The sequence below is a fragment of the Theropithecus gelada genome, chromosome 14 (assembly GCF_003255815.1).
Source record: "Theropithecus gelada isolate Dixy chromosome 14, Tgel_1.0, whole genome shotgun sequence".
Taxonomy (NCBI): domain Eukaryota; kingdom Metazoa; phylum Chordata; class Mammalia; order Primates; family Cercopithecidae; genus Theropithecus; species Theropithecus gelada.
The window spans coordinates 105,048,883-105,065,980 of record NC_037682.1 but is presented as its reverse complement, the minus strand read 5'-3'; the positions used below and the strand labels follow the sequence as shown (position 1 = coordinate 105,065,980).

General features: G+C 51.9%; 1 protein-coding gene across 2 annotated transcripts in view; it reads left to right on the top strand.

Moving 5' to 3' along the window:
• DRD2 (dopamine receptor D2) overlaps positions 1–16,444 on the top strand; it is a 66,584-nt gene extending 50,140 nt beyond the window's left edge. Inside the window, exons 2-8 of one of the 2 annotated variants that reach the window (XM_025357010.1) lie at positions 1,101–1,416; positions 7,909–8,018; positions 9,039–9,175; positions 10,428–10,618; positions 11,576–11,662; positions 13,155–13,482; positions 15,116–16,444. In XM_025357010.1, coding sequence (XP_025212795.1) covers positions 1,132–1,416; positions 7,909–8,018; positions 9,039–9,175; positions 10,428–10,618; positions 11,576–11,662; positions 13,155–13,482; positions 15,116–15,309 — 1,332 coding nt within the window. In that variant the 5' untranslated portion in view covers positions 1,101–1,131 and the 3' untranslated portion in view covers positions 15,310–16,444. The remainder of the gene's footprint in view (positions 1–1,100; positions 1,417–7,908; positions 8,019–9,038; positions 9,176–10,427; positions 10,619–11,575; positions 11,663–13,154; positions 13,483–15,115) is intronic. The other variant, XM_025357011.1, reaches the window with a different exon arrangement.
• Positions 16,445–17,098: the final 654 nt, after the last annotated feature.

Sequence of the window (17,098 nt, the reverse complement as noted above, 5' to 3'; positions counted from 1 at the left end):
TTCATCCCAGATGATACTTACTTCAAGACACCTTTCCCCTCCATGGGATGAGATGCCCATTCTGCAGGGCTCTCACTGCCTGCATCCTGCCAAACCTCATCATCTCTTATCTGGATTCCTGCTACAGCCTCCCAGCTGGTGTCCTGCTTCCACTCTGGGTCCCTCCTCTTCGTTCTCCACAATGCTGTCAGCATCACCTATTTGAAAGGCAAATCAGATCATGTGGCTCCTGCTGCCCTTAGGATCAAGTATAAACTCCTACCATGACCTTTATGGCCCTCTATGATCTTGCCTATTGCAACCTCCCCAGACTCAACCCTTGCCAGGTCCCTCCGCATCCGCTATCCAGAATCTCTTTCAGGCCCTCTACCTGTTCTCTACCTCTGTGCTTTGCATATACTGCTTCCAATGTCTAGACCTTCCACTGACTCCCAGTTCTTTACCTGGCTAATTCCTACGCATCCTTCAGGTGTCTGTCTGTTGAACATGACTTCCTCTAGAAAGCCTTCCCTGAATACCTGAACTTCCCTGAATTCCCTGAATACCTGAGGCTATGTATCTCTCTCCCTGTTCCATTTCCTACTAACTATCACCCATAGATGTAATTGCTTGATTAATTGGCTGTTGCTTCTCCTAGAATGTGATCTGCAGAGCCATGTATATTTTGTTCCTGCTTATGTTTCTAGAACTATATAAAACAATGCTTAATAAATATTTATAGAATCAAGAATGAATGAATACCCATTTCTGTTTCGATGACTGGAAGGTAGCAAGCCTGGTTCACTCAAGTGTGTGGGGCATGGGTCATGCTTAAGAAGTGTTTGTTAAATGAATAAATAAATGATGGATCAGCTCTGTTCAAGCTCATCTTATTATATGTTTAAAAAAATTTGTGCTTGCTCATTTGTCCTACTAGCTGTAAAAACTTGCTAGCAAAAGAGTGGCAGAAGGCCCAACATTTTAAGAAAATTCTTAGCCGTAAACCTTAAAATCCTGAGTTGGAGAATTCTCATTATTAAATGCCAGGAGTTGGTCTTCTCCCTGGAGACCTCTGCAAGAGGCCCACCCACTGACACCCTGTGTCCGTTTTTCCTGGCCAGAGCCTGGCCACCCAGTGGCTCCGCCGCCCCGATGGATCCACTGAATCTGTCCTGGTACGATGATGATCTGGAGAGGCAGAACTGGAGCCGGCCCTTCAACGGGTCGGACGGGAAGGCAGACAGACCCCACTACAACTACTATGCCACGCTGCTCACCCTGCTCATCGCGGTCATCGTCTTCGGCAACGTGCTGGTGTGCATGGCCGTGTCCCGCGAGAAGGCGCTGCAGACCACCACCAACTACCTGATCGTCAGCCTCGCGGTGGCCGACCTCCTCGTGGCCACACTGGTCATGCCCTGGGTTGTCTACCTGGAGGTAGGTGGGCTCCCCGCTTGCTCCAGCACTTTCTCCAGCAGGGCCCTGCCTTGGACACTGGGGACTCTAGCTCCCCACTGGCTTTTACCAGTGAGTTTCCTGGTGGTTCCCCAGGTGATTTTTCCTTCACTCTGGGCTTACTTTTTCTCCTTTTGAAACGGGTAGATTGTTTCCTTAGTAATCACAACTACCATTTGTAAAGTGCTTGCTAAGTGCTGGGCCTCATGTAAGGACTTTAAATATAGCGTTTTCCTATATAACCCTCACAGCAGCTCAGAGGCTGGCATTATTGCCACCATTTTGCAGTTGATAAACCAGGTGGTCAGAGAAGTTAAGTGACTGCTGCAGCATCACACGCTGGCAAGTCCAAGCTGGAACACTGGCCTCAGAGTTAGTTCCTTACATCATATTGGAAATAGGAGTAACTGGCGAGGATCCCCAAGGAGGGGCGTGTTTATGCTCCCAGGCCCCTGAAACCTTCATTCCCATCTCCCCACTTCAGAAACGGGGCTGCTGCTCTATGCTCCCCATATCACCTCTCCTTCCCGCAGCTTATTCTGGGGCCCTGTCCAGGACCTCCAGGTAGAGGCTGCCATGGACTGTGCTGTAGCTCTTTTGTTAGGAAGAATTGCATAGTCACTCGTTTCTTGGCCCAGCTCTGCACCTCAAAATGGGGAGTAGGCAGCACATTCTAGACACTGTGCCTGATGCATTGCTGACACAGACCCAGTGAATACTCTTGGTAACCCTGGAAGTCCATGATACTCTTCTCACTTTACAAAACAGGAAACAGGCTGGGCACAGTGGCTCACGCCTGTAATCCTAGCACTTTCGGAGGCCAAGGCAGGCAGATCATGAGGCCAGGAATTCAAGACCAGCCTGGCCAACATGGTGAAACCCCATCTCTACTAAAAATACAAAAATTAGCCAGGTGTGGTGGCACACGCCTGTAATCCCAGCTACTTGGGAGGCTGAGGCAGGAGAATTGCTTGAATCTGGAAGGCGGAGGTTGCAGTGAGCTGAGATTGCACCATCGCACTCCAACCTGGGCGACAGAGTGAGACTCTGTCTCAAAAAAAAATAAAATTAAAATTTTAAAATTAAAATTTAAAAAATAGGAAATAGAGGTTTTGGAGAAGAAGTTGCCTTTCTTCACCCAGGTCACAGGGAGAAATGCTGTTGGAGAAATCCCAAAGCAGATATTCTTCTCCAGGAAGACACCTTCAGGGCCAGCAAGCAGATGTGGGAGCATTTAGGGATCATCAGTGGGCACAAGCCGGATCCTGCCGCTTTCTCTGCCCGGCTTTCTAGGGTGGCCTGTCCAAGGCTGAAGCAACCTGGGAGTCTGGGTGCATGGGAAGGCATGGGAGCAGGCATTTAGGAAAGTGCCTGTGCTCTGCCCACTGAACCGTTACCTTCCTGTCCCGAGCAGAAGAGGAATTGACCAGTGCCTTTGAGGCCATCCCCGCCTGAGAGGGAAGGGGTTGTTGAAAGAAAATGCCAAAGCTTCGTAGGTTTAAACAGAGGAGACATCTAGACGAGCAAGCTCAGGTGAGGAGGCGAGACTGGGGGAAAGTGGCTCACCTCCCTGTCCCCAGGCCCCCAAGGGGCTCGTGCGCTTACTGTTGCCACCACCACCCCGACCCCAAGGGAGCGCTGATCCGTCACCCCTTGGCTTCCTTTACTACAGCCAACGCAGGCTGCAACTTCCAAAATGACCTAATTGGATATTAAGGAAGAACCAAAAGGAAACACAAATACAAAACCACTTAAAAATATTCAGTTGACACAGGCCTGGAGTCCAGTTCCCCCTGGATCCATGTTTATGAGGGCCCCTAGACTCTGTCTATGCCTTCTTAATTCTTACACTTGATCCCCTCCTTCTTCTCTCTTCCAAAGGAGGTCCTAGATCTCAGACCATAGGGAAAAATGGCAGAGCAAACAACCTCTCTGTGCCTCAGTTTCCTCATCTAGAAAATAGTATCGTACATCATAGCATTGTTGAGGATCAAATGAATTGATGTATGAAAAGTGATTAGAATGTACATGGCTCACAGTGAGCACTACATAAATGTCAGCCATGGTGATGATGATTAAGAGGAAGATGACGATAGATATCCAGCACTGCTCCACATAGGGAGGACTCCTCGTTCCTCTTCACTGCGCCATGGGATAAAGAGGAAGGAGAGAGTACTCCCTATGTTTGCCCCAGGCAAGTAGGTACCCTCTTCCCAAAGGAATGTGTGTTCTGCCCGGGGCTCTGGGCATGGCTTCTGTTGGCTTCCAGACCCCCTGTCCCTACCCAGATACTTGAGTAGAGACAAATCCGTACGTGGGCTATAGGGAGTTCTCAGGAACCTGTAAGTCTTTCAAACAGATCCTTTAAACATGCTTGTTCACCTTATTTTAAAGGTGAAGCTGAGTGTGTCAGGGGAGGAGGGTGCAGAAGCCGTTCTCACAGGGCAGGGCTCAGACTCTCCCACAGCATCTCATCAAGCTAGAGCTGGGCACTGAGCCTTGTTTAATGGACATTATCTCAGAGATTTGTCCCTAGAGAATGTCCCAGGTGGCATCTCACCTTGCCCTGACGTCCTGTCAGTGCACCCTCACAACCATGCACTGTCCCCTCTTTATGTTCTTGTCATCCAGACTTTTTCCTCCTGTTCCATTTCCAGCAATGCCATGCCAGCGCCTGTCTGGCTTAGGACTAGGTGTGCATTATTTATCTTGCTCAGTGTACAAAAAGCACACTGGTTTTGGAGTAAGAGGACCAGGTTCAACTCCCAGCTCTACTCCTTTTATCTAGATGCTATGGGAAGAGTTCCTGATGTCCACATGTGCCATTCCATGTCAGCCTCACAACCCTTTAAAGACGGGCTTCCTGTGCGCATTTATTTTCTAGATGAGAACAGGAGACTGAGAAGATGAACAAAGATCTCAGAGTTATTCATTCACTCAGTCAGCATTGACTGAGCACTCTGAGGTCTTACCCCAATCTTTGTGCAATGGGCTAAGGCACTGGCCTGTGGGGGATGCAGAGGTTGACAGGGCTCCTACAGTGCAGTCTGCTGCAGGTGACAGTGGAGCAGTCCCCATAGGAGGTGTGGGGCATGTGGCCCAGCATGGGGGTGTCAGGGAAGACTTTCAGGGAGAAGTGATGCTTTAGGAAAAATTACCCAGGAGAGGGAGGGAGACCCTTGCATTCTCAACAAAGCCACCCAGCAGGGAGAGGGAGTAGCTGGCTGGAGGTATGGAGGAGAGGTGCTCATGTCATTTGCCTCTGAGGCTTACTGTCTGCATTCTAAGACATGAGCATCAAGTGGTTGGAACAGTGCCGACATATGATAAGTCCTTAGTATTATTATAGTTATTAGGACTTAGCTGAGCCAGCTCAGGGCCTATACTGCAGGTCTCAGCTTTATGTGAGCAAGAGCATTAAGAAATGATGCCTGGGGTATGAAGAAAAGAGCCTTGGGTTCAACTAGCAAACCTGGGACCACTCCTTCCTCTGCTACTAAATCACCAAGTGATCTTGTTCTGTTTTCTTCTCTGACCCTCCCTAGTTTTGTGCACCCTTGAAATAATCATCTTTCCTTTTCACACCTCATGCTTACCAAGTACTTGTCACATAATTATCTCCTATTTTGATAAGCTAGATGGTTCCTTCCAGGACAGCTTAGTAGAGAGCATGGGATGTGATGCTTCAGATTCCAGCTCTGCTGCACACCTGCCGGGTGAACTTGGCCACGTTACATGGCCTCTCTGAGCGTAAGCTCCCTCACCTATGAATGGGTTATGCAAGCCCTTCTTGTAAAAGTTTTAAGAACTGTACATGAGATAAAGTGCCATGCCCACAGTAGATGTTTTATGGACAGTGGCCACCAATGCATTTTCTTGAGTCTTTAGATTAGCAGCCCTAACTACTCTCCAAGGCAGCTTCCCCTGGGACCACAGAGGAAATCTCTTTGTTATTCTGGGCTCCGGAGAGGCCAGTACAAGTAGAGATTTAAGATGCCCATGAAGGCAGGACTGTGTCTGAATTGCTCACGACTGTGTCCAGGAGCCTAGGATAGAGCCTGGCACACAGTAAGTTGCTCAATAAGTGTTTGTAGGAAAGAAGGATGGCAGAGAGGAGGGAAGGAGAGGAGGAAGACAGGGAGGAAGGCCCTGATATCTCAACCTAGATCCCCAGGGAGCCAGTGAAAGTGGCTCCCAAGTACCAGTCCTAGGAGGGGCTTCAAAGTGGGATGTAAACCAGGTGGCGCTGGTTCCCTGCCCAGTGGTACCCTAAAGGTACACTCTGTTTATGCCAGGAAAGCCCTTTATGTGCCCTCCTGCCTCCACCCCCAAACTAGACATCCAGCTGTCAGCTCCTGCCCACCTGGTCAGCGCAGCAGCACAGGGAGCCAGGAGAGGCCCTAGTACGGGGCCCCCATGTGAGCCCCTGGAAAGACAGTGCCGCATGAGAGGCTGGCTGTGTTCTGGGGCAAGCTGATGTTTCTGCCACACAAGATGACAGCAGCTGCATTGCCCATCATTGAGCTTAAATGCCAGCGTTTGGTTGGATGACTAGGAGCAGAAGAGAGGGCAGTGATCAGAATGAGCAAGGTTATAATTAGCCCTGCTGCCGAGCTGCGCAGTGACACGCAGTCTGCCCTACTCCAGGCTGCGGGAGGGGGCTTTCCCGCTCCCCTCTGCTCCTATTGATAGAAGCCAAAGGTGCATCTCCCTGTCCTGACTCCATCCTCAGGGAACGGGGGCTGCTCCAAGCTTCCCGAGTGCTAGCGACAGTCTGCCATGTGTGCCTGTGTGTGAATGGGTGGTATGAGGTGGGGGGGCGGTGTGTGTGCATGTGTGTGTGTGCGCCTGTGTGCATGTGTGTATGAGAAACGTGCTGCTGCCAGGAGCTAGACTCTCCATTTCCCATCCTACCAAGGACACAGCTCATCACAGCAACCCCTCTGCCCACCCCAGCCCACTCGGGCGTTCCTCGAGCACTAGCCCAGATCTGCCTTCTTTCATTCTCTGGGTATAAGAAGGAACAGAAATTTCTTCTCTGTTTCATGGAGAGTCTTCATCTTCACCATTATTCTTAACAGATAATTTTGGGGCCCCGACTCTGCCATGTACTGCGCCTACCACTGAAGGGCTTGCCTGGCGCAGCCAGAGCCTGGGCCAGAGCAGGACCAGGAACTGGGCCCACAGGCCTTGGGGAAATCACTGCACTTTTCGGAGGCTCAGTTTCCTCACTGGTTCTCAGTTTCCTCATGGGCATTCTAAAATTTTACCTGGAATCTAATTTACAGAGGTATGGCTGAGTGACAGCACAGGGAAGCCAGTGCCATTGGGAAGAGTTTAACGTGATGCACAATATCCCTAGAAACCAGATGCTCGGCCTGCCATGTGGGGTGCAGGGGGAAGCAGCAGGCTTAGGTAAAGAGGCAGAATCAGGGGCGAGGGAAAGCCCAGGCCACAGCCCTGTTGGGGATCCCACAGGAAACTCAAGGCAGGGCAGATTAAACAGCCTAGGGGGCTGGGCACGGTGGCTCTCGCCTGTAATCCTAGCACTTTGGGAGGCCGAGGTGGGCCAATCATGAGGTCAGGAGATCGAGACCAACCTGGCTAACACAGTGAAACCCCGTCTCTACTAAAAATACACAAAATTAGCCAGGCGTGGTGGCAGGTGTCTGTAGTCCCAGCTACTCAGGAGGCTGAGGCAGGAGGATGGCGTGAACCTGGGAGGCGGAGATGGCAGTGAGCGGAGATCGCGCCACTACACTCCAGCCTAGGCGACAGAGCAAGACTCCATCTCAAAAAAAAAAAAAGAAAAAAGCAACCTAGGGTTGGTTGGCTAGTCTCAATCATCCTGGCAGGCTTTGGGCTACAGGGGTGATCTCTAGTTGTCTCTCTGGTACCTGAGATAATTTGGGACAGAGGAAATATTGGCTTGATGTGTGTGTGAGTTGGAGAAACAGGGTGGCTGGCTTGCATTTGAGAGGCATCCTTCCAAATCAGTCACTTTCTGTCTTCAGGAATTAACTAGCTCTGGGACAGGAAGTCTCTCTGTGGGTCTGCAAGGCTCCGAAGTGCCAGCATATCATGAATGGAGAAAATAGAAAAATATAGTCAACATAGGTGTCTCTGTGATAAACGGATGCCAAATACACAAATACAGAATCTAAGAAAACACACAGGGTTAACAAAGGTTGCAGAGATTAAGGTTGAAAGTTGAGGCCCTCTGTATAAGCTGGCTGTCTTTCTTCTAGCACAGTAATTGGCATTAAGTGGTCTTACGTATCTGGGAAAAGACGAGCCAGGGGCAAGGGCCTCAGACACCCATGGGCATCATGCCCCATACCCCAGCTGGATGCCCACAAGACTCGCAGCTGTCTCCTGAGTCTGTGGCCTCATCGGCTTCAGGAGTACCAGGCTACAGGACCTAAGCTAATCTCCCGCTCCTGCTGTTCATCCATTATGTTGCTTTATCCCCAGGTGGTAGGTGAGTGGAAATTCAGCAAGATTCACTGTGACATCTTCGTCACTCTGGACGTCATGATGTGCACGGCGAGCATTCTGAACTTGTGTGCCATCAGCATCGACAGGTGAGCCCAGCCAGGGTGGAAGAGGTTGCTCTGGCCACTCACCATTCCCTCTGCCCCAGCTTTTCTCAAAGCCAGACTGTGTCTGGTGTCTGTGGTGCTGTGCAGCTGGCTGTGTGCATGTGGGTCCATGTGTTTGTGTGTATGGGCGTGCATGTGTGTATGTTTGGCTAGGGGAGCACACACTCCCTAAAGAGAAGCCATCTATGGGCAGTGGTGCTGCCAAGCATATTCAGACAGCGACTGGTATAAAAAGGAAAGACTGTGATTCTGATGGAAGCCCTAGCTCTATCACATCTCACTCATGTGACCTTGGGCAGATCATGGACATTTTCGGAGCTCTCAGTTTCATTTTCTAGAAACCTACACTGATGACACCTGCGGCCCAGAGCTACAGTATCTGGTTATGCATTTTATGTCCTTGGCACATGGCCAAGGGTCCCAGGCCATGCACACCTTGCTAAGCTGCATCCTTGGAGGCTTCCACTAATTTGCACAGATATGACCCTACCTCCCTCACAGCATTCTTGGAAGATGAAATAAGTTAATGAATGAGAAGTGCTGGGTAAACAAATGTGATGAAGGATTGTAAACAAATGACATTGTTAATTCCTACTAAGGCTTAAATCTTGCTCTGAGGGGCCTGGCTAACAATTTATCAACAAACATTTCCACCTTTCATGGGCTCAGCACAAGTGCAGTGGGTACAGTTTCAAAGGTGCAAAGATCCTCACCATGGTTCTTTGAAAAGCCTGAAATCCGAGTGGGGCTATTTAGAATAACAGATATGAGCCAAGAGTAAACAATAGCTCACCAGTAATTAAGTGTTTGGGCTTTGCCAACTGTCCTCGCCATCTTTGTTTGGGGACAGGAGGGAGGGTTGAGTTAGCATCTCAGGCAAGCTTCATAGAGGTGTGTCAACTTTTTAGCCCCAAGGAGTGAGGGTGCCTCTGGTGTGTGCATGTTGTGGAGTGAGGGGTCCCTGGGCCTGCACCTCAGATTCAGGGTCCCCCACGCTTGCAGGTACACAGCTGTGGCCATGCCCATGCTGTACAATACGCGCTACAGCTCCAAGCGCCGGGTCACCGTCATGATCGCTATCGTCTGGGTCCTGTCCTTCACCATCTCCTGCCCACTCCTCTTCGGACTCAACAACGCAGGTACGTTCTGCTTTTGTTTGCCTGGGGCTCGGCTGGCCCTGGGCCCCTGCTCCCTCAAAGGGCCCTGAGGGAGCAGAGTCCCTGGCACAGATATGGGTGGAGGCCCAATGGGGGCCAATCGCCACCCTGGACTGAGTCCAGGCTACGTGTCCTGGGCCAAGCCCAATTCAAGAATCGTCCTAGGTTGGCAGAGAGGAAACTGTGGTCCAGGACACAGTGGAGTTCAATGAGGAGTGGGGATAATGGTTCAGGGGGATGACTGGGAATTTTCAACTTTGGTTATTAAGTTGAAGAGGCAAGACATGCTTCACAAACTGCATGTGTGTGTATGTGCACACGCACACGGGATGGGGGAGGCTTGCTGGGCTTCCATCTGCCCCTGACAATGGTATTTTTGTAATGAAGTTGCAGCCCTCAGGGCCCGCTAAACCCAGGCCAGGCCTGAGTCACCTGGAGCAGGAAAGCTAGAAGCAAATAGGAGGTGAGCTGACCGCGTGCCCATTTCTGTGGGAGGCAGAGTTAGGAGTGTCTCAGACAGAGAGAACAAAAAGCCCCCGACAGCGTGGAACTTCCTCTCATCAGGGAGGCAAGAGCGATGGCAGGTGTGCACCTCTGGAGATCGTAACAACATAGGATACAGTGAAGCCTTGAAAATGTGTGGTTCAGTATCTATTATAAGCATCACAGGAATTCTAAGTGGGAATAGCGCTAAATATACTTGGATTAATGCAGGAAGGCTCTGAGATAGAGGACAGGCATGTGGTAGACCTGGAGTGCACACAAACATATGAAACACATAGGAACACAAGTGAGTTCAACAAACAGAGCCAAGTTATCTTGCTGCAAACATTAAAAGGTGGCCGACCTCTCCCAAGACACAGGTCAGACTAAGATGATGGTTTACTCTTTTAAAAGTTTTTTTGTGTCATTCCTTCTGGATACTCCAGCTTCACTTTTTATGCCCAGACATGGCAAAACTAATGACCAAGTAATGAGGGAATAGTAATGGAAAGACTTGGGAGCAGTCCATCATCATAGCTTAGGTTTTTGCTCACAACATGTTTTTAATACTCTGGTTTCTGCTGTGCATTTATATGTATCTAAGATGACCAGGCAACCTTAAACATCTAGTCGCATTCATATTCTCTGTAAAATCGCTCCTCATTTCTGGAAGGACATGAATGGGCTCTTGTGGAATTATGACCCAGTGGGCCCGCTGACTCCCTGCCCGCCTGGGCTCTCCCTCCCCCAGACCAGAACGAGTGCATCATTGCCAACCCGGCCTTCGTGGTCTACTCCTCCATCGTCTCCTTCTACGTGCCCTTCATCGTCACCCTGCTGGTCTACATCAAGATCTACATTGTCCTCCGCAGACGCCGCAAGCGAGTCAACACGAAGCGCAGCAGCCGAGCTTTCAGGTCCCACCTGAGGGCTCCACTAAAGGTCTCAAGACACCCCCCCACCAACTCCAAGTGTCCCCACCTAACCATTACCAAGAGGGTTCATCCTATGATCAGGTGGGGGCTTGGGACACCTCAGCAAGGGGTTAGGTCTAGGCTAAAGGAACTCCCAGGAGCTGGGGAAGGGCAGATTTTGAAGGCATGGACCTCAGTGGAGCAATCTGAGTCTCCAGGAGAGGGAGGCAGGGTCCATGACACTCAACAACAGGGAGAAGTCTTTGGTTGGAGATCTTTGTGACTGAAGGTGGCAACTCTTGCTTGGTACCCCCGTGGGCTCCTCTCTTCCTCTTTTCTGGTTTCTCTGTCTCATTTTAGCTCCCTCTGACTCCTCCATCCTCTTTCCTTTACCTTCTGTACTCTCTGTCCTCCCCTCCAAACACACATCCCTTTTCCTGACTTTCTCTCCACTATGCCTCTCCTCTGCTGCTCTTTCATTTTCCCCCTGATGTCTTGTGAATTCTCCCCTTCACTCAGTCCTTCACAAGGAAGACTGTGTGGGCACAGAAGGAACAAGAGCTCTTGGGTTAGACACATCGGGTTCAGATCCTGTCACTGCCACTTTTTTTGCTGAGTGACCTTAGGCAAGTTGCTTAACTTCTCTGAGCCTGTTTCCTCATCTGTTAAATGGGAATCAAAATACCAGCCCCACAGGGTGGTCTTGAGGATTCCATGTGAGAAGGGATGTGAGTGTGCCTAGCACAGTGCCAGGCCCTTAGCAGGTGCTCCGTAAAAAACAAGGTCCTTGTGTCCCTCGTCCTACCTACCACTGTTTGTCTCATTCCAGCCTTCTCCCTTGCCCCAGCTGCCTCCACTGGCCCCCACCCTACTGATCTCTGAGCCCTTCTGCCCAGTCTGAGTTCCATGGACTGCTGCACTTTGGGTTTCTCTCCCCTGCCATCCCCACCACCTTGTGTGACCCATGTGCTGGCTCACTCCACAGGGCAACTGTACTCACCCCGAGGACATGAAACTCTGCACCGTTATCATGAAGTCTAATGGGAGTTTCCCAGTGAACAGGCGGAGAGTGGTAAGTGCTCAGGCCAGGGACCCAGAGCCAGGTCTTTCTGTCCCTAAGGAAGCCCACTGGCCATGGTTCTGAGACCTCAGAAGCTGGCCAATGGGAGAAGCACCCCCAGAAACCCCCACCTTGCTTCAGCTGAAGGCAGACTCACTGTGCACACCTCCAAGCAGGCATGGAGTGAGACACCTTGGTTCTGCAAGGCATGGATGTGTACAAGAAAACGGTTGGCCATACCAACATAATAAAAATGATAATAATGGCTATTCGCATTTCTCAAACATCTACCATATCCCTATTATCTCATCAAATCCTCACCTCGACCCCGGGAGGTAAGTCTCTTTGATCGAACCAATCTTCAGTTGACAGAAGAGGAAACAGGCTCAGAGAGATTAGGCAACTCACCCATCTCAAGAGTTGGCGACACTAAGCCCAGACCTGTGTGACTCTGAAATCCACACCTGTGTTCTTTCCACTGACATGAGCTGCCTTATGGATGGGCAGGTTCTGGGGGAGGACGAAATAGAGCAACTGCAGGGACTGGTGGTGCAGCAGTCTGTGTACATAGAGCCCTCAGGTGCAGAAGCACAGCAGACCCCCGCCTCTGCCAGGTGGTAGCTGTACCAGGATGCAGGCAGCAGGCATTCCATCCTCCAGAGGGATGGAGAACAGGGCCAGAGAACCCACAGAGGGCTGCATACAAAATCCAGGTCAGGTGTCCTGCCTTCACCTGCACTGCAAGGACAGGACTCTAAGAAGCTGTTTATGAGGCAGATGCCAAAACAGAGCCTCAGAGTCAGGACCAAGGCAGCAGCCCAGTTATGCCACCTGGGCACATAGTGAAGCTGCACTTCAGAAGTTCAGACTAACACCTCCAAGGCCTCAAACAGGAGAACCTACAGAAGAACCCAGGAGGTCATGAGTGGATCCATGCCAGGGCCCTCTAGGTCACCCCGGCAGGGAAGATGTGAGGCCCCGGGGGTCAGCCCTTTGGCACCTGGATCAGTCTATCCAGAAGAATATGGAGCCCATGTGTGTATGCAGGTGCAGATACCCATGAAGTGGGAGCACTGGGCCCCTTGTTTGACAGGGAGAACAGGGGTGGCTGCCCTCTTTGCAGTTGGAACATGAGTTTCTGGAGGCAGGGTCACACATCATCAGCTCTTGATCCCAGCAGCCAGTGCAGCACCTGGCACTTTGCTAACAGTAAGTGTTGCTCAGGCCATAAGAGATAAGTCCCTGGTACTCAGCCCCGGCAGAACAGAGGTTGGGTATTAAGGCTGCATGAGGATTGCCATGGGAAAAAGGACAGGGTCAATCCTGCCAGGGCTGCCGTGGGTCCTGGGTCCCATGCCTCAGTGACATCCTTGCTTCCCTGGCAGGGTGACCCTGTGGTGTCTGCAGGAGTCTTCAGAGGGGGAAAGGGAGGGGCCAGTGAGATGGGAGGCTGATGCCTGGAAACTGGTCCGGCTTTACCCAGAGCCCTCTGCCTCTGGTGCAGGAGGCTGCCCGGCGAGCCCAGGAGCTGGAGATGGAGATGCTCTCCAGCACCAGCCCACCCGAGAGGACCCGGTACAGCCCCATCCCGCCCAGCCACCACCAGCTGACTCTCCCCGACCCGTCCCACCACGGTCTCCACAGCACTCCTGACAGCCCTGCCAAACCAGAGAAGAATGGGCATGCCAAAAACCACCCCAAGATTGCCAAGATCTTTGAGATCCAGACCATGCCCAATGGCAAAACCCGGACCTCCCTCAAGACCATGAGCCGTAGGAAGCTCTCCCAGCAGAAGGAGAAGAAAGCCACTCAGATGCTCGCCATTGTTCTCGGTGAGTCGGCCCTGGCTGCTGGCCACAGCCCCGTCTGCGAAAGGTCCCATTCCCTGCCACGTCCTTCCTAACCATGGCTGCAGGATCATGGGGCTAGCGTTTCCTCAGGCACAGGCCAAGCCCATTGACATACAGACAGCCCTATTAGGTAATTTCTGTACTTGTGCTCACTTTACAGATGGGCAAACAGAGGTTTAGAATGGTTATAAAACCTGACCAAGAGGACCGGTGGTTTGAACTCAGACAGTCTGACTCCAGAGTCTGGGAATTTGATCAGTCTATTATGCTGGCACCAGAACTTCGTGTGTCTGTGTGCCCAGGAAAGTCACTTTCTCTCTCTAGACTCCCCATCTGTAGAGTAGGTTACTTCTCAGGGTTGTCGTAACAATCCGTTGGTGAAAGCATTTTCTAAGCTACAAACCACTATCCATATGTAAGTGTCATTATTATGGTTTTTATTACTATTGCTCTTGTTGAGGAATTGGGAAATTAGTTCACTTCCCTCAAGCAAGATTCCATGGGACCAGAGCTGTGAAAAATAAAAGGGATGTTGGGGAGTGGCCCCCAATCTAAATGAAAAGCAGCCCTGTCCACAAAGCAGGATTTTTCAATAGAAGTCTAGAAAACCACGTGGTAAAGGTCAAAACCCAAAAGGTGGACTGATATGGGTGGCTGGGAAAAGGAGGGACCCCTGTGACTCTGTCTTCCAGGAAGCACCTGAATCCCCTTTGACTGCCTGATGATCTTGGGGCATGAGTGGGGCAGCTGTTACCTCCCTTCTTTTATGAATGATGGCACTTGTTTCCGTGGGACCACTCATGATCATGGGACTGGGATGTGGTAGGCTGGGATTGGAGCCAGACCCTCTGCTGCAGTCCACAGGGGCTCGGCCCTGTGGCCCTACTCTTCCCAGACACCGTTCAGTCTCCAGGGATGCCTCCTGTGCCTGTAGGGCATTCCATGTACACACTGCTTCCAGGCTGAATGTCACACCTGCGCAGGAGGTCCTGGAAAAAGTGCACCTGAATTAGGTGAGCAGAGCAGGTAGGCGGCCGCCCTGGGTGAGAGGGCGTGGTTCGAGGCAGGGATGAGCAAGTGTGTACCCACCAAGACTAGGGAAATTGGGAGAAGGCTGGAGCAAGATCACTTGGGGACCTGGATAGACCGGAGTTCAGCTCTCAGCTTCGCTGCTCAAGAGTGAGCGACCTTGGGTATATTGCAGAGTTGTTGGGAGCGTTTTTCTTACGTACCTCATGAGGATGCTATAAGAAGTAAGTGACATTGGTCTATAGCCCTCAAAGATGACCTGGAAGTAGAGCAGATATTTCCATTTCTACTGGCTAACCTGGGTCAGAATGGTAACCTTTTGGATTTATTGTTAAACCATGTACCCTTTCCTAAGAGGTGGGAAAGGGACAAATGAGGAAAGTGAGGCTGAAGGAGCTGAAGGGATCCTTCACTGCAAATGGGTGTCAGAGGCAGGTCTAGGATCCAAGACCGGGACTCCTCCTACAGTGCTGCTGTGGCTACAGCCCGCCGTCTTGGCATATGTGCCCGCGCACACTGGGTGCGGCTGTTCCCAGCCGTGCCTCCCTGGCCCTGGGGACCAGCCTGACCATGCCCTCTCCCCCAGGCGTGTTCATCATCTGCTGGCTGCCCTTCTTCATCACACACATCCTGAACATACACTGTGACTGCAACATCCCGCCTGTCCTGTACAGCGCCTTCACGTGGCTGGGCTATGTCAACAGCGCCGTGAACCCCATCATCTACACCACCTTCAACATTGAGTTCCGCAAGGCCTTCCTGAAGATCCTCCACTGCTGACTCTGCTGCCCGCCCGCACAGCAGCCTGCTTCCCACCTCCCTGCCCAGGCCGGCCGGCCTCACCCCTGCGAACCGTGGGCAGGAAGGCCCGGGTGGACCAGTCTCCTCTTCACCCCGGCAGGCCCTGCAGTGTTCTCTTGGCTCCGTGCCCCTCACTGCCCGCACACCCTCACTCTGCCAGGGCAGTGCTAGTGAGCTGGGCATGGTACCAGCCCTGGGGCTGGGCCTCCCAGCTCAGGGGCAGCTCATAGAGTCCCCCTTCCCACCTCCAGGTCCCCTATCCTTGGCACCAAAGATGCAGCCGCCTTCCTTGACCTTCCTCTGGGGCTCTGGGGTTGCTGGAGCCAGATTCAGGGCCCAGAGGCTCAGTTTTCTCTGTTTGTGGGGCTTGGCATGGAGCAGGCGGTAGGGGGAGATGAACAGTTCACACCCTGCAAGGCCCACAGGAGGGAAGCAAGCTCTCTCGCCGAGGAGCCAGGCAACTTCAGTCCTGGGAGACCCATGTAAATACCAGACAGCAGGATGGACCCCAGAGATTGCCAAGCCAAAAACCTTAGCTCCCTCCCACACCCCAATGTGGACCTCTACTTTTCCTGGCGAGTCCGGACCCGCCTCATCCCGTTACAGCTCCCCAAGTGGTTTCCACATGCTCTGAGAAGAGGAATCCTCATCTTGAAGGGCCCAGGAGGGTCTATGGGGAGAGGAACTCCTTGCCCTAGCCCGCCCTGCTGCCTTCTGACGGCCCTGCAATGCATCCCTTCTCACAGCACTTACTGGCCAGCCTGGGGCCTGGCGGGGAGGTCAGGCCCTGGAACTCTATCTGGGCCTGGGCTAGGGGACGTCAGAGGTTCTTTGAGGGGCTGCCTCTGCCACACTCGGACGCAAAACCACTTTCCTTTTCTATTCCTTCTGGCCTTTTCTCTCTCCTGTTTCCCTTCCCTTCCACTGCCTCTGCCTTAGAGGAGCCCATGGCTAAGAGGCTGCTGAAAACCATTTGGCCTGGCCTGGTCCTGCCCTGAGGAAGGAGGGGAAGCTGCAGCTTGGGAGAGCCCCTGGGCCCCAGACTCTGTAACATCACTATCCATGCACCAAACTAATAAAACTTTGACGAGTCACCTTCCAGGACCCCTGGGTAGAAGGGAGCAACGCCACTTCCATGCTTGGCATTCAAGTGTAGCGAGACCCCTGTGTCTGCAGGGTCTAACTCAAGGGAAGCCAGGTCGCCCCCACTGCTCCACCTCCCCTGTTGCAGCTCCTGCTTCCTCTGAAGGACCCATTCTTTGCCCTGTCACCCACCAGGGAAGAGAAGGCTCTGTGGAAAAGTGGCCTTGGATGTACTGGCATTGCCTGTGTCTGCCTGTGTCCCTTGCCCTGTCTTCTGTCCCGTGTCAGGATCCCCTTCCTCTAGGGCAGGCTGGGAGAAGCAGGGAAGGCCCTGACCACTGCGGCCTGGACAGTTCTCCCTCCTCTCAGCCTCCAGGCGGGTCCCTAGCTCCAAGTCTTCTGGGGCCACAACTTGGTACTGCCCTGACAACAGAAACTTGACTTTCTACAAATGAAGTGTAAATCAACCCAGTGAGGGAGGAATATTCTTACCACCTTGAGAATAACTGCAGTGATGACAAACAAGGTGCCGGCACCCACGGGCTCAGGCTCTGGGGAGCTGTCAGGGCGTAATTTGCATGCTAAATACAATATTTTTAGCACCAAAGTTTGGAGCACTTAACTTGCCCTGAACAGTTAATTATGGACTTTGATCTTCTCCCTGAACCTAAAGGTAGTGCTAAGC